This window comes from Dama dama, chromosome 18 (genome assembly GCF_033118175.1).
Source record: "Dama dama isolate Ldn47 chromosome 18, ASM3311817v1, whole genome shotgun sequence".
NCBI lineage: Eukaryota > Metazoa > Chordata > Mammalia > Artiodactyla > Cervidae > Dama > Dama dama.
In genome coordinates, this window is record NC_083698.1 from 38,112,418 (window position 1) to 38,138,651 (window position 26,234).

The 26,234-nt window shown below is 37.2% G+C and overlaps 1 protein-coding gene across 1 annotated transcript in view; it reads right to left on the reverse strand.

Moving 5' to 3' along the window:
- Nucleotides 1-12,388: 12,388 nt before the first annotated feature.
- LOC133072791 (platelet glycoprotein 4-like) overlaps nucleotides 12,389-26,234 on the reverse strand; it is a 42,973-nt gene continuing 29,127 nt past the window's right edge. Inside the window, exons 7-13 of the mRNA XM_061166334.1 lie at nucleotides 24,444-24,513; nucleotides 23,043-23,230; nucleotides 21,762-21,880; nucleotides 20,687-20,760; nucleotides 17,024-17,078; nucleotides 16,013-16,175; nucleotides 12,389-13,472 (exon numbers count right to left, since the gene is read on the reverse strand). Coding sequence (XP_061022317.1) covers nucleotides 16,017-16,175; nucleotides 17,024-17,078; nucleotides 20,687-20,760; nucleotides 21,762-21,880; nucleotides 23,043-23,230; nucleotides 24,444-24,513 — 665 coding nt within the window. The 3' untranslated portion in view covers nucleotides 12,389-13,472; nucleotides 16,013-16,016. The remainder of the gene's footprint in view (nucleotides 13,473-16,012; nucleotides 16,176-17,023; nucleotides 17,079-20,686; nucleotides 20,761-21,761; nucleotides 21,881-23,042; nucleotides 23,231-24,443; nucleotides 24,514-26,234) is intronic.

Genomic DNA, 26,234 nt, shown 5'->3' on the forward strand with positions numbered 1-26,234 from the left:
CCCAAGAAAAATAAATGCAAAAAAGCAAAATGGCTGTCTGAGGGGGCCTTAAAAATATCTGTGAAAAGAAGGGAAGCAAAAAGCAAAGGAGAAAAGGAAAGATAAACCCACTTGAATGCAGAGTTCCAAAGAATAGCAAGGAGAGATAAGAAAGCCTTCCTCAGTGATCAGTGCAAATAAATAGAGGAAAACAATAGAATGGGAAAGACTAGAGATCTCTTCAAGAAAATTACAGATACCAAGGGAACATTTCATGCAATGATGGGCTCAATAAAGGACAGAAATGGTATGACCCTAACAGAAGCAGAAGATATTAAGAAGAGGTGGCAAGAATACACACAAGAACTGTACAAAAAAGATCTCATGACCCAGATAATCACGATGGTGTGATCACTCGCCTAGAGCCAGACAGCCTGGAATGTGAAGTCAAGTGGGCCTTAGAAAGCATCACTGCAAGTGAAGCTAGAGGAGGTGATGGAATTCCAGTTGAGCTATTTCAAATCCTGAAAGATGATGCTGTGAAAGTCCTGCACCCAATATGCCAGCAAATTTGGAAAACTCAGCAGTGGCCACAGGACTGGAAAAGTTCTGTTTTCATTCCAGTCCCAAAGAAAGGCAATGCCAAAGAATGCTCAAACTACCACACAATTGCACTCATCTCACACGCTAGTAAAGTAATGCTTAAAATTCTCCAAGCCAGGCTTCAGCAATACGTGAACCGTGAACTTCCAGATGTTCAAGCTGGTTTTAGAAAAGGCAGAGGAACCAGAGATCAAATTGCCAACATCCACTGAATCATTGAAAAAGCAAGAAAGTTCCAGAAAAACATATATTTCTACTTTATTGACTATGCCAAAGCCTTTGACTCTGTGGATCACAATAAAACTGTGGAAAATTCTGAAAGAGATGGGAATACCAGACCACCTGACCTGCCTCTTGAGAAACCTGTATGCAGGTCAGGAAGCAAAGTTAGAACTGGACATGGAACAACAGACTGGTTCCAAATAGGAAAAGGAGTACATCAAGACTGTATATTGTCACCCTGCTTATTTAAGTTATATGTAGAGTACATCATGAGAAACACTGGTCTGGAAGAAACACAAGCTGGAATCAAGACTGCCAGGAGAAATATCAATAACCTCAGATATGCAGATGACACCACCCTTATGGCAGAAAGCAAAGAAGAACTAAAAAGCCTCTTGATGAAAGTGAAAGAGGAGAGTGAAAAAGTTGGCTTAAGGCTCAACATTCAGAAAACTAAGATCATGGCATCTGGTCCCATCACTTCATGGCAAATAGATGGGGAAACAGTGGCTGACTTTATTTTTCTGGGCTCCAAAATCACTGCAGATGGTGATTGCAGCCATGAAATTAAAAGACGCTTACTCCTTGAAAGGAAAGTTATGACCAACCTAGACAACATATTAAAAAGCAGAGATGGTATCAGCAGACGAATGGATAAGGATGCTGTGGTACATATATACCATGGAATATTACTCAGCCATTAAAAAGAATTCATTTGAATCAGTTCTAATGAGATGGATGAAACTGGAGCCCATTATACAGAGTGAAGTAAGCCAGAGAGATAAAGACCAAAACAGTATACTAACGCATATATATGGAATTTTAAAAGATGGTAACGATAACCCTATATGCAAAACAGAAAAAGAGACACAGATGTACAGAACAGACTTTTGGACTCTGTGGGAGAAGGCGAGGGTGGGATGTTTCGAGAGAACAGCATCAAAACATGTATATTATCTAGGATGAAACAGATCACCAGCCCAGGCTGGATGCATGAGACAAGTGCTCCGGCCTGGTGCACTGGGAAGACCCAGAGGGATCGGGTGGAGAGGGAGGTGGGAGGGGGGATCGGGTGGAGAGGGAGGTGGGAGGGGGGATCGGGTGGAGAGGGAGGTGGGAGGGGGGATCGGGATGGGGTCGCAGAGAGTCAGACATGACTGAACGGAACTGAACTGAATATGGTTCCCTGTTATATACAGTCAGTCTTTGTGGATGATCTATTTCTGTACATGGATGTATATATGTTAATCTGCATCTCCTGATTTACTTTTTACTTCGACATTTCCACTTCAGTGTCTCTAAATTGGGTTTTATAAGTCTGTGAGTCTATTTCAGTTTTGAAAATGAGTTCATTTGTGTCAAATTTTAGATTTTACTTATGTGATAACATATGACATTTATCTTTTTCCCTCTTACCTGCATCACTTAGAAGGACTTAGCAATCATAATACTGTGTGGCTGCAAGTCATTATTTTATTCTTTTTCTCTGGTTGAGTAACATTCCTTAGTCTGTATATAATCTTACCACAACTTCTTTATCCATTCTTCTCTGGTTAGACATTACAGCTACTTCCTGGTGTTGGCTCGCCTAGACAGTGCTGCAGTGTACATTGCAGTGCATGTGTTTTGTTTCCAAATTACAGTTATTTTCAGGATAGAGTTCTAAGGATGGGTATGCTGGATTGTACGGTATCTCTGTCTTTAGATTTTTATGGAACTTCCATGCTGTTCTCCACAGTGCTAGTACCAATTTACATTTCCCTCAGTGGCCTAGAAGGTTCCCTTTCCTCCTGGCTCTCTCTAGCATTTATTGTTTTGTAGTCTTTTGATGACAGTCATCTTGTCCATTGGGAGGTGAGATCTCTTTGTGGTGTTGACACACATTTCCCTAATTAGGTGTGATGTTGATCGTGTTTTCATTTAGAGTTTGGAAGTGCAGAGTGTTAATCATTAGACTGATGGGGAAGCCCCTGCCAATGTTTGCCATGTGTGTTAGTTGACTATATCACAGGTCTGCCTTTCATCCCTGTATTGTTTAGTCTTTTTTTTTTTTTTTAAAATAAATCTCTAGTTCTATAAGATCTTTTCTCATAGGTTCTGATCTTCTCACTGAGGTTTTTCTACAAATATTTGTGATTTTGGTTTTTTCTAGGGTCTGTGAGCTCAGGGACCTTCTACTTTCCTGGCCTTTCTCTCCTGAATAATTTCAGTCAGATTATTTTCAAAATATAATCAGTGTGATTCTTGTTTACCAATTTTTTTTAATGTATTTATGTAACAGTGTATGGTAAGTTATATACTCTTGTTTTTTTTTTTTTAAAAAATAGTGTTTTCAAGATAAATAGCAGTTAGTTTAGCTCAGTTGCTTCAATTTATAGAAGAAGCAAATGAAATACATTCAGAAAGTCATTGCCAGGACTGAGTTTCTGGGCTGGTCTATTGTTCTTCAACCAGTTGTTCTTTCCCATTTACAATATGGATCACAATTTGTCTGGATGACCATTTCCTAGAACTGTGTTCTACAAAGTAGGTTGTTCTTCAAAAATATAGTTTTAGAAATACTGCATAACATAGCTTGTTCTTGGTAGTTCTTGGGAAATCCTTATTAAAAAAAGGAGACAATCTATATTGAGAAATCTAACTGCTCACTTCTGGACGTGAAGCTGCGCAAACTCGAGAGATAGTGAAGGAAACAGGGAGGCTGTTATGCAGTGTTTCTTAATGTAACCAAAGAATACTTCTATTCCATTAAAACATTGAGGGTAACAACACAGTTAGTTTGGGAAGGCTAACATAAAGAAATGTTCAGTACTTCTATTCAGTAGGGCTGATGAGTTATAGAGGAATTATGCATATTCCAGAGCTCCAGAGAAATGTGTACAATATAAAGGAATAAAGAAGAAATATGTTGGCTCAAAAAAGAAGCCGCTTTACTCCTAAGTGACTGGATGGAAATAAATTGAGGATGACATTCAACTTAAGCTCCAAATGCAAATAGATTATGTAAGTAGGTGCCTAAAGCACCTGAACCTTAACCTCTCAGTCATGAGAAAAATTTCCTGTTACATATAAAATTTTGAAGCAGATAAGCTAAGAAATACATGTGTGTGTGTGGCTGTTTACATATGTCTGTGTATATATGTAAGAACATAAGAATTGTCTTGTTCATAGAATGGTTTCTCAAACAAGGATATATCCTGAATTTTATAAACAAAGAGTTCAGAAAACCTAGTGGCTTAAAATTCAGCCAGAAAATATTTACTGAACACCTCCAAAGTGCCAAATATTATTCCAGGATCATCAGATTCTAGTTCTCATTTCTTATTAAACTTACATTACACTATGTGATGAAACACTTTTTTAAAAAAGTATGCATAAAGACTTAAATTAAGGGGATGTGATAAAGTGACTGAGTAGTTCCTTTATATAGTGTAATCAGGGAAGACCTCTATGAGGACTTAGTATTTGCAATAAGCAGTGTGGCCCTCCAAAACTTCCTATGCCCTAGTCCTGATAATATGAGAATATCCTTCTCATACCACATGCTTCAGACTTGACAGCTGACGGGGCTGTGATCCACAAGGTCACCCAGGAAGTCACGCTGATGGGGGCCACCATCTCATCTGCGTGTTGTCAGGTATAGCAGCAGGTGAGTGCTCTGTAGCGCTTCTGAGGAAGTCTTGCATAGCACTTCCATCCAGTCCTCTAGAATTTATTGTATAACTGCTCCTAATTATAGGTGTTTGAGAGATTCAGGGGAGTGGACAGAGTATTTGGAGCTACCACTATCTGTGCCACAGCTAACAACACCCCTTTTTAAAGCAAAATATCCGTGGCATTAACAGATAGATTCATCTATCATACAATTCAGGGGACAGAAACTATTGATAGATGGTGAACAGAATTTGCCCAGAATGTGAGTGTATTGAATATAAAGAAGTGTTCAATTAATAGTAAGGTATCTCACATGTAAGAGTAAGCAGAGAATTTTAGAAAGTTACAGCAGGGAGTTAGGAATGTTAGCACTTACGTAAGTAGCTCTGTAGTCCAGGAAAGTGTCATGTGGTACAAAAATTAATAGAACAGTGTAGTTACTACCATGATCAGGTGACTAAGGTTAGCATGTCAGTGAAAGCCGCAGAATAGGGAAAACAACCATTTCAAATACTGAGCACTTCATACATACCTCTTTTTGCACCAAGCACTTTATATTCACGTATGTCTTGAACTGTGCTTAGTCGCTCCGTTGTGTCTGACACTTTGCAGCCCCGTGGACTGTGCCTGCCAGGCTCCTCTGGGAGCCTGGGATGCCTGGGACATCCCAGGTAAGAATACTGGACTGGGTTGCCATGCCCTCCTCCAGGGCATCTTCTCAACCCGGGTATCAAACCCAGGTCTCCCGCATTGCAGTCGGATTCATTACCCTCTGAGCCACTAAGGAAGCCCAAGGAATAGGCTGTTGGAGCAGGTAGCCTATCCCTTCTCTGGGGGATCTTCTCAACCCAGGAACCAAACCAGGGTTTCAGGTATTGCAGGCATATTCTTTACCAGCTGACCTATCAAGGAAGCCCATATTCATGCATAGATTAAGTGTAGTACAGTGTTTTTTTAAAGACAAAGAAATGAATTATGAGAGGCAAGCAAAATAGCAATAGCCAACAGTATTTTTTAAAAAATGTACTTGGCATTCGTTATTCTTAAGTAGAATGAATTCACGGTCCTAAAATTTAAAGGAAACACTGAATAGTAATTTTTCCTCTTGGATATTTTCTATCACATTAAGAGCTCTGAGAAGCCTTCCAGAAGAAATCAGTTAGTGTCTTTTACCCAAGTTTACCAAGCTTTTTATCATATAGGTAAAAAGAATAAAGAAAAATTAACCTACCATACCCTGCTCAGCCTAGCATACAACTGAAAAAAACAAAAAGAGGCTTTTCTGCCAGTTGGTTTTCAAAGTGGTTGATTCCTGAAATTCAGCCTTCCTCAGCTGTGATGTAAACCTATCATGTGCATAGTCTGTTTGAATTTGTTGTATGTCCTCTGTGAGATTTGAGATCAGGGGAAACTGACAGCAGATAGGCTGATACTCATGCTTTTTACTAAGCTGTAACAAAGTCTTCTGTCTCTGTCTCAGGAGTTTTATGTGTCTCCTGCCAAGGTGTTAGCTTGTAAGTAACGTAAAGTCTAAAGTACAGTAGTGCAGCATAGTAATAATGCAATTGTTTGCTGTTTCTATAAGTTAGTTTGAGTAATTTTTTCTGGGCTACTAGTTTTGACAGAGGAGAAATAAGAGTTACTGGACAGTCAATTCACAGATGCTGTGATCTACCAAAGTTGCAAGGTCTTTTTTTGTGTGGGTGTCAGTGTCACAATTTATTTTTAGCTTTTTATTTTTAATTGGCGTGTAGGTGATTAGCAACATGTTAGTTTCAAGTGTACAGCATAGCAATCCAGTTATAAATGTAGATACATTTTTAAAAAAGATTCTTTTCCTAAATGAATGGTTCCAGAATGAGTAGCGTTCCCGGTACTGTAACTCTGTTAGTTATTTATATACAGTAGTATGTATATGTTAATCCCAAACTCCTAGTTTATCCTTCCCCCCTCCTTCCCCTTTGGTAACCATAAATGTGTCTTTGAAATCTGTGAGTCTATTTCTATTTTGTAAAGAAGTTCATTTGTATCATTTTTTTTAAGATTCCATATATGTGATACCATATGATATCTGTCTTTCTGTGACTTACTTCACTAGTATAAAAATCTCTGGGTCCATCCATGTTGCTGCACATGCCATTATTTCATGCTATTTTTTATATTCCTTTGTATATATGTACCACATCTTGTTTATGCAGTCCTCAATCAATGGATTGTTTAGGTTGTTTCCATGTCTTGGCTAAATAGTGCTGCAATGAACAGTGGGATGTGTGTATCTTTTCAGATTGTGGTTTTCTCTGGGACTATGCCCAGGAATGGGTTTGCTGGGATCACATGGTAGCTCTGTTTTTAGTGTTTAATGAATCTTCATACTGTTGTCCCGAATGGCTGTATCAATATACATTCTCATCAACAGTATGGGAGGGTTCCCTTTTCTCAGTGCTAACGCCAGCATCTACTGCTTATAGATTTTTTGGTGACGGCCATTTTGACAATGTGAGGTGGTACCTCATTGTAGTTTTGATTTGCATTTCTCCAGTAATTAGAGATGTTGAGCATCATATCATGTGCTTTTTGGCCATCTGTCGGGAGCCGTTATGGGAGGTCCCGCCCGTGACGAGGTCATGAAGAAAATACCGGGCAGGCAATGCTGTCCGGGATCTCATCCATGACAAGGTCATGAGGGAAATACTTGACAGGCAAGGCCGTCTAGAATAAGGGACCCTCCAGGTTGGCCTCGGCCTCTACCCCACCCTGTATCCTCCCCCGTTTTCTGCCGTTGTTCTTGTTTGCCCTGCTGCAGATTCTTGTGTTGCCTGCCAAGAGCTCTCCTGCTCCTCTTTCACTGAATAAAGACCAACTCAAAAGCTAATTAATAAATCTCCTGGACGCTGGTACCCTATGAAGGGGCCAGGGATGAAGGAAATGCTTCAATTCAAACCCTTTTGCTGGCATTCTGGCTTGTTTGATAAATGTGTAATTTCATTGCACAAAATGCTCATGATTGTTCTAAACATCCTAAGCACAGTACGCTAACAAAAGAAACCATTAAGCATAGGCCCCTTCTCGGGGTGAGAAAAGCTCCACAAATTTTATAGCCACAAATGTGCCTAATAAAAAATAGTTTAGATAGAGATTAGCTGGCGACTTCTTGCAGGTAATTAACTTTTAGACTAAGAGCTTGTTTTGTGCCATATCTGCTGTTTTTGCAATCCTTTGCATTTCTGTTCTGTAAAAATGTAATCCTATCTAGTTATCATGGAGATGACACCTAATAGAAAGAAAATAGATTAACCACAAAAAAGACAGGGTCGGCTACTGAAGTTGCTTAAAGTTGCACCAGGTGCAAGCCTTAAATTGTCAACAGGCCTGAAAGCCAAAAGATATTATACATAGAGATTAACCATTAAAAAGGCCCTAATAGGCACAGAGCCCTTTGGGGGGTGAGGAAGCCCTATTAAAAAATACAAAAGATATTGTTTTAAAAGTGGTTATTAGATCAACATTTGATTGATGTTAATGTGCTGAGGTTGTGCAGTGGAAACTATTGTTAATATAGTTAAAGATATAGTAAAATAAGAGTTTAGCCCTAGTGTAAAAACAATAAGATAATTGTTAATTTTAACAGGAGTGCGAAACAGGGGCTGCCTCTCCAGAGCCACAGAGTCTGTGTATGTTAAACCTTTTAGATAAATTTAGCTGAGAATTTCTGCAAAAAGAGTGACTTTTATGTTAACGAGATTATATTTCTATTATGTTACAACTTGCTGTACCATGAGACTGCCAATTTTCTGTTTTCTGCTAACCTCAAGGCCAGAAGATAATGTACAAAAAATCTATGGGAAAAGACTCTCGTAAACAAAAAATATACAGAGCACACTTGGTTTCCTGAAGGACAAGCTGATACAATGTTAAACTAAGTCTGTGTGCTTATCTGCCCCTTAGAAATGTACCAACTTAGGGTATAAAGGAGATGGTGAAAAATAAAGCAACTGCCAGACTCTGCCGCACATTCCTGGTCTGGTCTCTCTCTCTCTCTCTCTCTCTCTCTCTCCCTCCCCCTAGCAGACTTGACCCTATCAAGGCCGGTCCTACGTGTCTCTCGCCAACGCCGTTCATCCTGAGGGTTCCTCTGGATCCTGCTGGGGCTGGACCCCGGCAGCCATCTATATGTCTTCTTTAGAGAAGTATCTGTTTAGATATTCTGCCCATATTTGATTGGATTGTTCGTTTTTTGATGTTGAGCTACATGTGCTGTTTGTACATTTTGGATATTAATTCCTTGATAATTGCTTCACTTACAAGTATTTTCTCTCATTTTGTGAGTTGTCTTTTTATTTATGGTTTTCTTTGCTGTGAAAAGTCTTCAAGTTTAATTAGGTCCCTTTTTTTTTTCATTACTCTAGGAAGTGAATCCAAGAAGATAATGCTGTGATTTATGTCAGAGAGTGTTCTGCTTACGTTTGCCTCTAAGAGTTTTATAGTATCTGGTCTTAACATTTAGGTCTTTTAACCATTTTGAATATCTTTTTGTGTGTAGTGTTATAGAATGATCCGATTTCATTCTTTTACATGTAGCTGTCCAGTTTTCCCAGCACCACTTATTGAAGAGACTGTCTTTTCTCCATTGCATATTCTTTCTTCTTTTGTCCTAGATTAATTGACCATAGGTTCATGGCTTTATTTCTGGGCATTCTGTCCTCTTCCACTGATCGATATTTCTGGTTTTGTGCCAGTACCACACTGATGTGTTGCTGTAGCTTAGGAAAATAGCTTTTAAACCCTCCTAGTTAAGACGTTTTGTCAGTATGTTTTGAGTATCTTTGGATTTTTTAAAGATCCTTCAGAAACAATGATATCTCAGTTTGAGGTGTTCAGTGTTCACTGTGGCACCTAATGTGAGGAGACTGAATTACTCTTGGATTTTAGTGGGCAAACAAAGCAATTAAAATTTGTTAATCACTCAGTTGTGTCCGATTCTTTGTGACTCCCAAGGCTTCCCTGTCCTTCACCATATCCTGGAGTTTACTCAAACTCATGTCCATCAATTCAGTGGACTTGATGCCATCCAACCATCTCATCCTTTGTTGTTCCCTTCTCCTCCTGCCCTCAATCGTTCTCAGCTCAGAGGCTTTTCCAATGGGTCAGCTCTTCACAGAAGGTGGCCAAAGTATGGGAGCTTCAGCGTCAGTCCTTCCAATGATCATTCAGGGTTGATTTCCTTTAGGATTGACTGGTTTGATCTCCTGGCAATCCAAGGGACCCTCAAGAGTCTTCTCCAATGCCATAATTCGAAAGCATTAATTCTTTAACGCTCAACCTTCTTTATGGTCCAACTCTCTCATCCGTACAAGACTACTGAAAAAAAACAACAACAACAAAAACGTAGCTTTGACTGTACAGACCTTTGTTGGCAAAGTAATGTCTCAGCTTTTTAATACACTATCTAGGTTTGTCATAGCTTTTCTGCCAAGGATCGAGCATCTTCTCATTTCATGGCTGCAGTCAACGTCTGCAGTGATTTTGGAGTCCAAGAAAATAAAGTCTGTCACTGTTTCCATTGCTTCCCAATGTATTTGCCATGGAGTGCTGGGACCCACTGCCATGATCTTCATTTTTTGAATGTAGAGTTTTAAACCAGCTTTTTCACTCTGTGCTTTCACCTTCATCAAGAGGCTCTTTAGTTCCTCTTCGCTTTCTTCCATAAAGGTGATGTCATCTGCATATCTGAGGTTATTGACATTTCTCCCAGTTGTGTTGATTCCAGCTTGTGCTTCATCCATCCCAGCATTTTGCATGATATACTCTGCATATTAGTTAAATAAGTGTGTGACAATATACAGCCTTGACATACTCCTTTCCCCATTTGGAACCAGTCCATTGTTCATGTCTGGTTCTATCTGTTGCTTCTTGACCTGCATATAAGTTTCTCAGGAGGCAGGTAAGGTGCTCTGGTATCCCCATCTCTTGAAGAATTTTCCACAATTTGTGTGATTCACACACTCAAAGGCTTTAGGATAGTCAATGAAACAGAAGTAGATGTTTTCCTGGAAATCTCTTTTTCTCTGATCCAATAGATGTTAGCAATTTGATCTCTGGCTCCTCTGCCTTTTCAAAATCTAGCTTGAACATCTGGAAGTTCTCAGTTCACATGCTGTTGAAGCCTAGCTTGAAGTATTTTAAACATTACTTTGCTAGCACATGAAATGAATGCAACTGTGCAGTAGTTTGAGCATTCTTTGGCATTGCCCTTCTTTGGGATGGGAATGAAAACTTACCTTTTCCAGTCGTGTGGCCACTGCTGAGTTATCCAAATTTGCTGGCATATTGAGTGCAGCAGTTTCACAGCATCATCTTTTAGGATTTGAAATAGTTCAGCTGGAATTCCATCACCTCCATTAGATTTGTTTGTGGTGATGCTTCCTAAGGCCCACTTGACTTCGCATTCCAGTATGTCTGGCTCTAGGTGAGTGATCACAGCATCGTGGATATCTGGGTCATTAAGGTCTTTTCTGAGTAGTTCTTCTGTGTATTCTTCCCAACTCTTCTTAATCTCTTCTGCTTCTGTTAGGTCCATACCATTTCTATCCTTTATTGTGCCCATATTTGCATGAAATAATCCCTTGATGTCTCTGATTTTCTCAAAGAGATCTCTAGTCCCTTATGATTATGCAGTGGATGTGACAAATAGATTCAAGGAATTAGATCTGATAGACGAAGTGCCTGAAGAATTATAGATGGAGATTCATAACATTGTACAAGAGGTAGTGATCAAAACCATCCCCATGAAAAAGAAATGCAAAAAGGTAAAATGGTCTGAGAAAGCCTTACAAATAGCTGAGAAAAGAAGAGAAGTGAAAGGCAAAGGAGAAAAGGAAAGATATACCTATCTGAATGCAGAGTTCCAAAAAATAGAAAGGAGAGATAAGAGAGCCTTCTAAGTGAACACTGCAGTTACTAATACTTTGTCCTATAAACTTCTTTGGGTAAAGCACAGACAGAGTGTGGTCTGTCTTCCCTTTCTATGGAAAGCTGTTTTAGGGGGAACTCGTGCTCTCTGCCATAAATGAACCCCTGCTAAGGAAAGCAGGATTACCTAACAATACGTATTCTAGTAAAAAGTAAAGATCCTTCACAGTCTAGAACTTAAGTCCTGTTGCTGAAAAAGATGAAACCAAGTATCCTTTCCTTTTCTTCCAACTTGCTTTAAAAATTAACTTAGAACTGGAGTTCCCTGGTGTTTAAGAATCCACCTGCCACTCCAGGGGGACATGAGTTCAATCCCTGGTCTGGGAAGATTGTACAAACCGCGGGGCAACCAAGGCCATGTGCTGCAACTACCGGGCCCCCACACAGCAACTGTTGAAACATACATGCCCTAGAGCCCAAGCTAGTGGTGAGCAGGGGCTACTGGTTGTGATATGTGGGCTTCTCCTTGTGGCTTCTCTTGCTGCAGACAAGCTCTGCAACAAGAGAAGCCACCGCAAGGAGAAGCCCACACATGACAACTTTAGCCCCTGCTCACCGCAACTAGACAAAGCCTGTGGGCGGCAGTGAAGACCCAGTGCAGCCAAAGATAAATAAATGAATAAATGTTTTAAAAAAATAGTTCAAGAAATGCATTTTAAAAAGGAAAAGAAAATTAAAAACCTTATAAAAATTAATTTAGGAAAATGGGGCCAAGATTGAATTTAGAAAAAATGTTTCAGAAAAAAAATACAGATGCATAAAGAAATAAAAATTCAAATAGACGACTTCAGACAGAACATAAGACTAAATGTTTTGCGATACAACAGGAACTAGAAAAAGCACAGGTATAAGAATGGACATCTTTTAATGAATGAAACCAGTCTTTCTGCAGTGACTGTGAAAGCCAGAAATATTACAACAAGTAACTATTAACGCACATTCTACTCCTTGTACCGTTTCACACAATGCTTTTTATTTTCATTTACATCCTTAACACTAACACAGAATTCTTTTTATTTTTATTTCTTTGTTTTTTGGCTGTGTTGGGTCTTCATTGCTGTGTGCAGGCTCTCTCTAGTAGTGGTGAGCAGGGGCTCCTTGTTGTGTTACGTGGGCTTCTCCTTGTGGCTTCTCTTGCCGCAGAGCATGGTCTTTAGGTGCATGGGTGTCAGTGATTGTAGCACTTGGGTTTCGCTGTCTTGCTGTATGTGGGATCTTCCTGGGCCAGAGTTCAAACCTGGGTCCCCTGCATTGGCTGGTAGATTCTTAACCACTGGACCACCAGAGAATTCCTAGCACAGCATTCTGAAATTGCCAAGCATAAGTTGTGTGCAGCTGAGTGAAAAGATCAAAATGTACTCAGTTTTCCAGAAGAGCTGATGATCATGGAAAATGACAAAGTCCTTTTACATGTCCACTTACATTATCATTGACAAAAATATAAACATATATTGTTAAAGAGAGCATGATAACAAATAATTCCATAAAGAAAGAAACTGAGGTAATGTATAATAAATGGTTCAGAGGCCAAGCACTTGGTTATCATTCTTAAATGCCTTTCAAAATAGTTGATCCTCATGAAATGCAATGTACCAACAGTCTTGGGGTCTGTGTTGCTGCAGGGACACTGATAAGGGTAATAATATTTCCTCTCTGAGGAAGACAAGTGTTCACGATCCAGGATTTGTTTAGGTTGTCCACTCCCCTGCCATATGTACACCAGGGGAACAATTAGTAAATCAGTACCAAATAAAAATGATTGTATCATGAGTAAGTGAAGTCTGTAGAAACTTAAGTGAATTGTGTGTATATGTTGACTTTTAAAAGGTACCTATTTTTGTTCAAAGTGTGAATGGCATCTTAGTAATCCTTCAGAAATGTGCTTATGCTCAGTGCAAAACAAAAACAAAAAATGGCACTAGTTCTTCAACTATAAGATAAGGTGTGCTTGCAAATATAAAGCATATCAAATCTTCATTTTGTAGGTCAGTATTAAGAATGATCCTGACGTAGCCGATGCATGAATGTGAAGACTCATTTGCTCCCTGGAAAGAAGAAAGGTAAGTACTTAGTATTTATCAGAAAGTTGTGAAAAAATAGGTAATTCTGACATTCTTTATATTGAAGATGTCACATTTTCTAGTAATTAGCCCAGCTTCTCAAGCTGGAGAGAAAAATTCTCTGATGCACTTCATGGATAAGACAGATATTTTCCCATTCCAGGGAACATGGAAGGCTCCTTCCCAGCTCTAAAGAGCTGCACGCAGTCAGATAAGGACGGTCACCCATTCAATCTGCTCTGCATGGGCATTCCCACTCTTTTCTGTCCTTTCAGACCATCCTCCATTTAGTGGTGTATGTACTGCTACTTTCAAAAAGACTTGGTTTATCCTTTCTGTGACTAAAACCACACCGTAGCTCTACCATCTTTGCTTTATTCCCTCCTGTACATCCATCTTCTTATTTTTTAATTGTTTATAAATCTGCCCACAGGGATAATTATTACAATATTCAACATGAGGCCTGTTTAAGGAAATCTATATCTGTGATTCTTCTAAATCAAGTAAATCAAGTAACCTGTAGAGAACAGTGTTCTCTCTTGGTAAAGAATGGCAAAACCACTAAATACTGTAAAGTTATTAGACCCCAATTAAAACAAATAGATTTATATTAAAAGAAGACGTTGCTGTGTGAAGAGCAGTAGCTTTCGCTGCAACAGTCAGATGCCCAAGAGCAGTCGGCGTGCTCGCCCACAGTGGCACGTGCGGAGTTCTCCATCTTCCACCTTGATTTACCCAGGGCATTCAGGGTCCATTAAGCATTGGTGAGATATATCATGTAACAGGTACAGGGAAGAGTACAGAGAAATTTACAGCTATTACGCTTCATTTTGAAAAGCATATTTTCCCACTAGAACAAGTTTTTGTTGTAATATGGCTGTTAAGTAGATAATCTTTCTGTCTATTATGTAAAGGTCATGTGCCTTACTTTGTTTAATCATAAGCTGTTTGTTCCTTGACTAATGACAGGTCTTTAAGGTGATGCAATATTTCCTTCATTACAATGTGAATATATTAGATTAGCGTTTTGAATATTCTGTTCAGATGGATTGTAGGCAGAGGTATTCAGTCTTTTTAGTGAATAAATATAGGCAGAAAGCATCAGAACAAAAGACTGAGTGGTCTTCCTAGGCCCAAGTTCTCATTCTTACATACAGAAAATACTGTTCCCTGTCCTGTTTTACTTTTTTTTAATAATTCAATTTGACTGATGTCACATTTAGAAAATGAACGGATTTGCACTTTTAAAATTGTCTGTAATGTCTCAAAAAGATTGATAGAGTGGATGCTGGTGAATCCCTGGCTACTGGAAATATACAATTTTTTTAGAGATTAGTTGTGATAAGTCATGTAAAATGGTTATCATATTTTGGTGCTTAATAGAAGGTCAGTCATTATCAGTGGCAGCTCCAGAATTTCTGTATAAGACAGCACACAGTCAATCTGATTGAAAATAGGGTGAAAGGACTTGTTTTGAAGTTGTAATTTTTCATAGCAAGTATATTGCTTTTATTTTGATTGTATGTATTTTTTGGTTTTCCTGGGAAGAAGGGTGGAGGGAACCCTATGGGTAAGTGGAAAATCCTCCCCACACCCTACCAGGCCATACCAATGCCACATATGATTATTAAAGGTGTCCATTTAGGGAAGACTGAGTCAGATGCTCCTCTATTTACAAGGGGGCATAGGCGCTAACAACTGAAACACAGACGTCTGAGCCACCTCTTCAGTTTTGCTTCAACTCCTACTGTCCGCATTCACCTGATTTTTCCTGTAAACTCTGAGTAATTTGGTTTTACTGTATTGGCTTGTTTTTCTTCTATTTTTTATACTATTGTATTCAATTTTAGTTAATGAACTGTAATAATTCATCAAGGCTTCAACATTAAACATGTAGGGTACACATTGTGATTTTGTACTATGATTATAGCATATTTTTATGCTACAGTCTTTTATATTAATATGCTATCTTGATCTTAAAATAGCATATTTATCCTATTTTCTTACTATCATTTATTGAGTTTCTATTTCTCCTTAATTCCTAGCTTATTTAACAATTTTTTCTATTTTCTTTTCTCTTGTAAATTTCAGTCTCCCCAAATATGTATCATTTTCATTTATATATAAACTTTCCTAGTCTGTGATTATATTAATTATTTGTGATTTTAAAATAATTAGCTAGAAATAACCAAGAAATGAAAAGTTGGAACACATTTAGCTTTTGTGCAACATTTCAACTTTTCAAAAGTGATGATTTCATATTTTAGCCCATTCCTCTCAGAAGAAAGATGTAATGTAGTGATCTGCTTGGTATTACTAGGGCTTATTATTCATTCAGCCTTCATTTATGTTTTAATTTACATTAAACATCTCAAAACTTCAAAGATATATTAAAAACAATTGTTGACTAGACAGATCCAGAAATATTTGTAGCCTAATTTATAACCTCTTTTTGATAAAATGAAAACAAGTAATATATAAACTAATGTTATAGAAGCTGTATGTAATTTTTATTATATACTTACTTATTTAACACTTCACTTGGCATACACAGTATGAAATCATAAAAGCAAGAAACATCACTGTACCAATACTCCGTAAAATGATTTGTACCAGGCGAAACAGGTTTATTTTTCCAGTGACTTGATCTATGAACATTGCTGCCTTCTCATCACCAATGGTGGCAGTCTGTAATAAAGTTAATAGTGTTTTGGGGGTAGTTTAGTGAAGCAAAATACTCAAAACCCTCAATTTATGTTTCAGTTTTTTTTTCAAACCACTGTATAAGTTTTAGTTATTTTTTTCTATAAAACAAGCTAATGGAAGTCTCTTTGCATGTCAAAGAAGGTAATAAATGCCAAGGTGGAATATTTAGAGAAATATAATCATTTCCCTTTAAACATATTATATAGCATTCTTCAATACACTGACTTCTTTGTTCAATACAGTGGTCTTACAGAAATATTTTCCGGTTTCCCAAAGAATCTTAGTGACAGAGGGAAATATCAATGGTCAGCAGTTTCCTTCCTCTAAAGGCTTATACAATGCATTTCCTAATTCTGTGGCTAATCCATTCCATGATTTTTACACTAAAAATATCTTGTCAGGAGATAAACTGCCTACATTTACTATAATGTCACCTTTATAAACTTGTTTGGCTTTTATTAACACTACAGTATTCACACTGAGTTATTTGGAATTTCATGTTTGCATGACTCTTCCCCATGACAAGCACTGTGGCAAGAGATGGTGTTTAATAGATGCATTATGGAAATAATATTAAAAGAGAGGAAGTACTTTGTCTTTCTAAAATAAAAACACTGAAATCTAACGTAATCCTGCTATTTCTGCATGGCTTAGTTCTCTCACAGTAATTGATTATATAATTAATAATGTATAAACTTGCCCACATGAGTAATGGAAACTCACACAACTTCAAATACTATGAACACTTATTCAGTTTTCAATCATCCAAGGTTTTTTCTATATACAAAGATGTTTGCTATTTTTAGTGACTAATAGATAAAAGTACTAACCTCATTAAGCCAAAGAATAGGCACCAAATAGTTGTGCTCCAGATTCTTTAATGCTCTGTAATATACATTGAAAATAATTATAAAATATTAAATAATTATGGAAATAATTATGTATTATATATGCATAACAAATGTTTTAATTATCTGTATAAATTAATGTTCAGAAACTAATTGCTGTTGTGTCTTGGTTAAATTCCTTGATTTTTGTTCCATGTGATGAATCATTTAAATTTTAATGTCTGTTTCTGAGATTTATAATCACTCTTAGGAAACTTTCTAATATATATTTCTAATTAGATTCACTTTTTCTAATCATTTATTTTCCCTTTCAACAAGTGATGCTCAGGAAACAGAGAGTCAATTCCTAGGCAGGTTGATAAGTCCGGAGGTCCCCAGGGAGAGAGGGGTCTGGAATTCTCAAGGAGGAGGAAAGGACAAACTTTTTTCCTCTACATTCCTTAGGATTATATAACAATAATGTATCCTGCATGAGGACAGTTTCTGGAAAAAAAGCTTCTGGCTAATCCTGTTACCTTAAAATGTAAATTATGGGAGTTGGTCTAGTAAGGTCTTTGCAACCTCCAGACATTCTTTTGATTCACTGTAATAACTAATTAAAGGCATATAACTCCATTGCTAGCACTAGTGAGGGGGCACTCCTTCTGCCCCCATCTGATGTCTGTCAGAAGCTTTCTCTACCTCTTTTATACTTTAATAAAACCGTATTACACAAAAGCTCTGAGCGATCAAGCCTTGTCTCTGACCCTGGATTGAATTCTTCTCCTCCAGAGGCCAAGAATCCTGGCATCTTTTGTGGTTCGGCAACAACTTTTCAAAACTAAACTTTGAATTCTGGAAACTACTGTCGTAGAAATATTTGGATAGCTAGTGGAATGAGCAATACCACCATACACTCATTCCAAAATGTATGTAAATGCCATTTCAATACAAACTAGATATAATTCTAAATTGCAAATGAAAGTTAAAAGCATTTAACGATTTAATGAATTAAGACAAGTTGAAATTTTATTTTATATATGTTTTTTCATCATATTGGATTATTGCTGCATGAGTTTATTTGAGAAAACTAAGAAGAAGTGGCAAGAATATACAGAAGAACTATACAAAAAAGATCTTCACGACCAAGATAATCACGATGGTGTGATCACTCACCTAGAGCCAGGCATCCTGGAATGTGAAGTCAAGTGGGCACTATGAACAAAGCTAGTAGAGGTGATGGAATTCCAGTTGAGCTAAATCCTAAAAGATGATGCTGTTAAAATGCTGCACTCAATATGCCCACAAATTTGGAAAACTCAGCAGTGGCCACAGGACTGGAAAAGGTCTGTTTTCATTCCAATCCCAAAGAAAGACAATGCCAAAGAATGCTCAAGCTACCGAACAGTTGCACTCATCTCACATGCTAGCAAAGTAATGCTCAAAATTCTCCAAGCCGGGCTTCAACAGTATGTGAACCATGAACTTCCAGATGTTCAAGCTGGATTTAGAAAAGGCAGAGGAACCAGAGATCAAAATGCCAACATCCGTTGGATCATCGAAAAAGCAAGAGAGTTACAGAAAAACATTTCTGCTTTATTGACTATGCCAAAGCCTTTGACTCTGTGGATCATGACAAATTGTGGAAAATTTTAAGAAATGGGAATACCAGACCACCTGACCTGCCTCCTGAGAAATCTGTTTGCAGGTCAGGAAGCAACAGTTAGAACTGGACATAAAACAGACTGGTTCCAAATAGGAAAAGGAGTACATCAAGGCTGTATATTGTCACCCTGCTTATTTAACTTATATGCAGAATACATCATGAGACACTGGGCTGGATGAAGCACAAGCTGGAATGAAGAGTGCCAGGAGAAATATCAATAACCTCAGATATGCAGGTAACACCCTTATGGCAGAAAACAAAGAACTAAAGAGCCTCTTGATGAAAGTGAAAGAGGACAGTGAAAAAGTTGGCTTAAAACTCAGCATTCAGAAAACTAAGATCATGGCATCTGGTCCCATCACTTCATGGCAAATATATGGGGGAATTGTGGAAATAGTGACACTTTATTTTTTTAGACTCCAGAATAACTGCAGATCGTTATTGCAACCATGTAATTAAAAGACACTTGCTGCTTGGAAGAAAAGTTATAACCAACCTATACAGCATATTAAAAAGCAGAGACATTACTTTGCCAACAAAGGTCCATCTAATCAAAGCTATGGTCTTTCCAGTGGTCATGTATGGATGTGAGAGTAGGACTATAAAGAAAGCTGAGCACCGAAGAATTGATGCTTTTGGACTGTGGTGTTGGAGAAGACTCTTGAGAGACCCTTGGACTGCAAGGAGATCCAACCAGTGAATCTTAAAGGAAATCAGTCCTGAATATTCATTGGAAGGATTGATGCTAAAGCTGAAACTCCAATACTTTGGCCGCCTGATGCAAAGAACTGACTCTCGAAAAGACCCTGATCCTGAGGAAGATTGAAGGTGGTTGGAGAAAGGGAAGACAGAGGATGAGATGGTTGGATGGCATCACCAACTCAATGGACATGGGTTTGAGTAAACTCTGGGAGTTGGTGATGGACAGGGAGGCCTGGCATGCTGCAGTTCATGGGCTTTCAAAGAGTTGGACATGACTGAGGGACTGAACTGAACTGAACTGATGGTGACAAAGAATATATTAATCCACAGCTTACAGTTTCTTCAGTCAGAAATTCTTGGAGATAGGTCCTCAAATTATTTGATGGTCATACTTTTCTTTAGTAGCCTGTTTTGGCATTCCTAAAGGGGCGGATATTCTAAATTTATGTAGAAATTAGAAAAAATTCTTATCTCTAAATCTTTTAAGAGTAGCAGTAATAAAGCTGGTAGCAAGAGTTGAGCTGCAAACCTCTTACAGTGCCAACATCGAAAGATATAACCATGCTTATACAATTTTTCATATCTCCTTTTACGTTTTTTTTCTGTGCATATATATTTTCCTTATACAGATTTGTTTATGCAGTCCATTCATTTCCTGTCTTCCTAGTCCAGCTACCTAAATTTCAGTAGACGTTCTTTTATTTCTATTTACCAACATTTTGTTTTATAGAGGTACAGGTAGATTTTTACTTTCATGACTCCTATTATTATCAGTGCCTTGGGCTAAATAACTCTGATCATCTACATTAGTTTGAAACACAGATTTTTTTTTTTTTTTTACATTGGAGTATAATTGCTTTCCAATGTTGTGTTAGTTTGTACGACAGCATGCATCAGTTGTAAGTATACATAAATCCCCTCCATCTGCAGCCCCCTGCCCCCATCTCCGTCATCACAGAGCGCTGAGCTGAGCTCCTCGTGTGATACAGCGGCCCCCCCCCCCACCTGCTTTACACACGGTCCTGTATCCATGTCAGCGCTGCTCTCTGAGTTCATTCTACCCTCTCCTTCCCTTGCTGTGTACACACGTCCGTCTTACATCCTCATCCCTATCCCAGCCCTGCAAATAGGTTCCTCAGTGTCCCTTTTCTAGATTGCATATGTATGTGTTAATATATGATATTCTTCTGACTTAGAGAAGTTGAATTTTATATTCTTCCCCCTTCTTTTCATAGATATACTCTTATTCTTACAAGAAAATACTAAAAATCATAATGAAACTTGTTCAAGAGACTCACTCAATTTTTTTTGCTGGTTTAACCAGTATATTGATCTGCAGCCGTCTTGCAAACTGTAAAGTGAATCCAGTTATCTAAATACAGAACAAACTAAATTAATTATCAATTTCCTTAAAAAAAAAAGTATAAATCCAAAATTTATTTTTACTGTTACATAGAACCTAAGGTGAAACTCTACTACTTGAAATTTATTAAATAACTAATTGGACATATTGCATAGTGCACACGTAATTCTCCATAATTAAATTTTGTGTGTACATTAATGGCTGTATACAGATGTATATGCCCATGCATTTACATGCACACAAAATTCCTTTGCCCATACTAATGCCTAGGCTTTATTTAAATTTATAATATTTATTTGAACTGGTTTTGAGGTATCCACAACAGTACTGAAACCCAGAACTCATATACTGTCTATAAATCCTGAACTTTGCGTGATTAAGTATATATCAGTCAGAACCCATATATCATCCTTATAATTATAATACTACTTATTATTCCTTAAACTGAAATGTGACTCCTAAAATTCTGGCATATCATTTAAACTTTGAAAAGGAGAATATTAAATGAAAAGTTGAAAACTGTTACTCTATCGAAAATTTAATAGATTTTTCCCTACACTGAGTATAATGAATCTTACCTCAAATGCATATATACCTGTAAAATCTTTTAATTGCTTGTAATCAATGTCCCTTCATGTGAGCAGTGCTTGCAGTTAAGTTATAAAATGAGCATAAAATCGTATTTTATACCAAATTGTTTTAAGTAGAATCATTTCTATCATTGCTTTCCCTGACCTATGAACAATTAAAAAGGTCTATAAAATTCCACATGCTAAAAACTAAAACAGAATTACTTCATCTCATAAGCAACAATAGGAAAAAGATAAATTTTCATTGATATAAAATTTATCAAGATAAATATATGCAATAAATAAACATGCAATAAATGTGCAAAAAATGATGCAATAAATATAACCAATAAATGTGATTGAGAAAATGGAGAGAATTTAATTTTTCTTTCATTAAAAAAATAATGGTTAACCAAATAGGTCAATAATGCAGTTGCTTACAGGTTCAACATCTAAGTACGTGCTATGTTCTTCTTCATTTGGACTTAAGCCTTCAATAGGTTCTGCAATTTCTGGGCTTGCATGTAGAAAATGAGGAAGTGAAATGTACACAGGTTTTCCTGAAAGCAAGTTTTAAAAGACATATGGGATAAATACTTTTTCTTATTATATATCCCTCTCAGAAAAGATTTCATTGAAGATAAAGCTTTTTAAGTAAAAAATGAAATGCAGAGTTTCCTTTGAATACTAATTGGATGGTGAGGGTTAGAGACGATTACACCATCTAATCACTTTTGAACAATAACAAAAAGAAATGTAACCAGTCATCCCTTATGTGTTTATTTCCTATAAGTAAGGTTTAGCTGGCCTTCCCTGGTAGCTCAGTGGTAAAGAATCCACCTGCCAGTACAGGAGATGCAGGTTTGATCTCTGGAGCAGGAAGATCCCCTGGAGGAGGAAATGGCAACCCAGTACATTTTCTTGACTGGGAAATTCCATGAAAAGAGGAGTCTGGCAGGCTACAATCCATGAGGTCGAAAAAAGTCAGATATGACTTAGCAACTACACAACAACAGCACAGCTTAGCTGCTGAACACAAAGTTACAACTATATGCCTTCATGTTTCAGGTAGTAATGTGTCTATGGACTGATAATTCTTTAAAGAGATTCTTCTTTCTTTCTTCACACCTACTCCAATATGAAATAGGTGAGCAAAATATGATAAATTGCAAATTTTGAGTCATTTCTTGTTTTGGAGACTCCCTGAAATACACTTATTTTTATTTACCATTTTCTAGGGTAGAAAAGTTAGAAAAATGTTAGATAAGTTGGGATGTCTAATGTATTTTGGTAACTATTTTAATATTATCCTAAATCTAAAATGAGCACAGAGATTCTGCATAGCAGAGGGCACCATCAAAAATAAAAAGGCTTACCTATGTGATGGGAAAAAATATTTTCAGAACTTGTATCCCATAAGTAAGTAACATCCAAAATATACAAGGAATTCACATAACTCAAAAAAAATAATCAGTTAAAAAATGAGCAAAGGACCTTAAGATTTATTTTCCAAAGTAGCACAGGAAAATATCAGGGTGGTTTTATCTAATAACAACTAACTTTTGCAACAGTGAAAATCGGAACAAAAACAGCTTACCACCTTCTGCCATTGTTGCTTTCTTACTTTAAATTTCTTGCAGAAAGGGATCCTGGGTGAAGTTTACATTTTAAAGAATAATGCAAATTATGCCATGGATTGTGACACTGAGAACTTGAACTCACCTTCTTTGCATTTGCTAATGTCTAGCACACCATATAAGGTACAATCTTTTGAGATAATTTTTTCCGTGCAGAAACAGTGGTTGTCTGGATTTTGAAGTGGAGATGCAAAAGCCAAGGATGGAAGAGTAAATCTATACACAGGGATTCCTTTCAGATTCATTTCAGCTGTGAACACAGCATAGATAGACCTGAACACAGATACGAAAGAGCTTCATTCTGGGAAACTGAACTTCGTTCTGGAGATCCATTTTCTCCTATTTTAAATTTATGTTATTGCTTTAACTTAGGAAAATTATGTAATCTTGTTAGAATTCCTGCTTAATTCTTAGGGAAAAAAAATCTTGAGAGAATTTAATGTATACGAGAACTCAATACTTGTATATTCTTACCTTTGTTTTCAAAAGCTTCTGAGATTAATTTCTGTTTGTGAACTGCAGTAGAGTATTTATCCCCTGAGATGGGAATGGCAACCATTCTAGTTTTGTTGCCTGGAGAATTGCCCTGATAGAGGAGCCTGGCGGGCTGCAGAGCTGCAGTCCAGAGTCACAAAGAGTTGGGCATGACTGAGCGACTGACCACAGACATTTCTCATAGTTCCTTTCTTCTGTGGATTAATTATCGATGCCTCTCTCAAATCCTTAATTTGTGCCCAGTTTAGGTGAGGTAAAAATAAATTTTCAACCCTCTAAAACTTAATCATGGAGAGAAATTCTGCTTGAGTGTGTGCATGCTGGTGTTTAATACGTGCCTTCTACACGCCCATCATTTACAGCTATCCACCATAACCTCAGCAATGTACTGGAACCCACTATATACTTACTTTTTTTTGATTTCTTCTTATTTGAAGAAATTCTGCTCTCTTCAGTTTTACAGATAAGAAAAGTTTCAGAGATCTTCAAAGCTTTCTCACACCACACAGAATTTAGACACGAAAGGATTCAAGCGTATCCAGTGCCCAGTGTGGGTGTTGATGCTTGTCTGATAGCTACTGCGCCCTGCCAACTTGAATGGGTGCTGCAGTGTCAGCAGAGCACATTAACATAGATCTGTTTCTGGAATATCATCATTTTAGACATTTTAAGAAAGATTGGACATGTCTTTCTTGACTGTTACTAAGCATACTACTACTTCAGTGAAAGAGAGGAACAAATGGCTCTTGCTTGGAAATGGCAAAGAAGAAAATGATTTGCATTGTGCAGAGTATCCTTCTACATCTTTCAGTTTTCAGAAATGTAATAAACATTATGCATTCTATATAGTATTTATTCTTAATACATCAAAACATTTCCTTAAATTTATTTTATTTTTTCTAATATACTGAGTGTGGTCTTCTTGATTTATCTTTTGTCACTTGGGGAAATAATTCTGACTTAGAGAAATACATCAATGTCTTTGTCTTACCTGCAAATGTCCGAGGAGAAGAATTGTAATACCCGGGTCTTCTCAATAAAAGGTGGAAATAAAGCTGCATCTGTTTAAAAGTTGAGCCAGTGGCAAGGGATTAGATGCAGTTTGTGTCTTAAATCAAGAAATCTTGATTTCAACATGCATGATAGAAATATAATATGAACTGTAGCAGTTGTACATGTAATTTTTTAAACAGAAATTTATTTTTCTCTTTCTCTTTTATTAAATTTTATGTTGGATCAGTTGATTAACCATGTTTTGTTAGTTTCAGGAGTAGAGCAAAATGATTCAGTCATACATACACATGTATCTGTTCTTTTTCAATTTCTTTTCCCATCTAGGTTAGAAAAGAATATTGAGTAGCGTTCTTTGTGCTATACAGTAAGTCCTTGTGGGTTATCTGTTTTAAACATTAATAGTGTATATACAAATTCCAAATCTATCTCCCCCTCCAACTTTTCCCTCAGTCACTGTAGTTCATTGTCAGTCTGTGAGTCTGTTTAGTAAGTTCATTTGTATCACTTTTTTAAGATTCTGCATAAAAGCAGTATCACATGATCCATGTATTTCTCTGTCTGATTTACTTCACTTAGTATGATTATCTCCAGGTCCATTCATATGGCTGCAAATGGCATTATTTCATCCTTTTTAATAGCTGTGTAATATTCTGTTTCATATATGTACCACATTTTCTTTATCTGTTCATCTGTTGATGGACATTTAGGTTGCTTCCATGTCTTGGCTATGGTAAGCAGCACTGCAGTGAATCCTGGGGTGTATATAACCTTTTGAAGTACATTTTTATCCAGATACATGCCCAGGAGTGGGATTGCTAGATCGTATGGTAGCTCTATTTTTAGTTTCTTAAGAAACCTCTATACTGTTCTCCATTGTGACTGTTACCAATTTAAATTCCTACCTACAGTATAGGAAGATTTCCTTTTCTGCACATCCTGTCCAGCATTTATTGTTAGTGGATTTTGGGGTGATGGAATCTGACCATTGTTAAGTAATATCTCATTGTAGTTTTGATTTGCATTTCTCTAGTAAATAGTGATTTTGAGCACATTTTTATGTACTTCTTGGCCATCTGTATGTTTTCTTTGGAGAAATGTCAACTTAGGTCTTTTGCCTATTTTTTTATCTTTTTAATATAGAGAGAGCATGAGCTGTTGAAAACTTTGGAAATTAATCCCTCATTGGTTGCATTGTTTGAAAGTATTTTCTCCCGTTGTGAGTTATCTTTTAATTTTGTTTATGGTTTACTTTGCTGTGCTAAAGGTTTTGAGTTCAATTATGTCCTATTTGTTTATATTTCTTCTTATTTCTATTTCTCTAAGAGGTGGCTCAGAAGAGAGACTGCAGTGATTTATGTCAGAGAGTGGTCTGCTTATGCATTCCACCTATGTGTTCCTCTAAGAGTTTTATAGTATTTAGTCTTTAGTTATTTAATTTAGCTATTTAATCCATTTTGAGTTTGTGTATGGTGTCAAAGAGTGTTCAATTTCATTTTTTCACATGTACTTGTCTCATTTTCTCAGCACCATTTATTGAGGAGACTGTCTTTTCTCAGTTGTACACTCTTATCCACCTTGTTGTACATGAATTGGCCATATGTGTGTGGGCTGTTTCTGGGCTTCCTTCCCTGCTCCATGATCTGCATTTCTGTTTTGGTGACACTACCATACTGTTTTGCTGACTGTAACTTTGTAGTACAGTCTGAAGTCAGGGAGCCGTGATTTCTCCAAATTTGTTTTCTTTCTCAAGATTGCTTTGGCTAGTCAA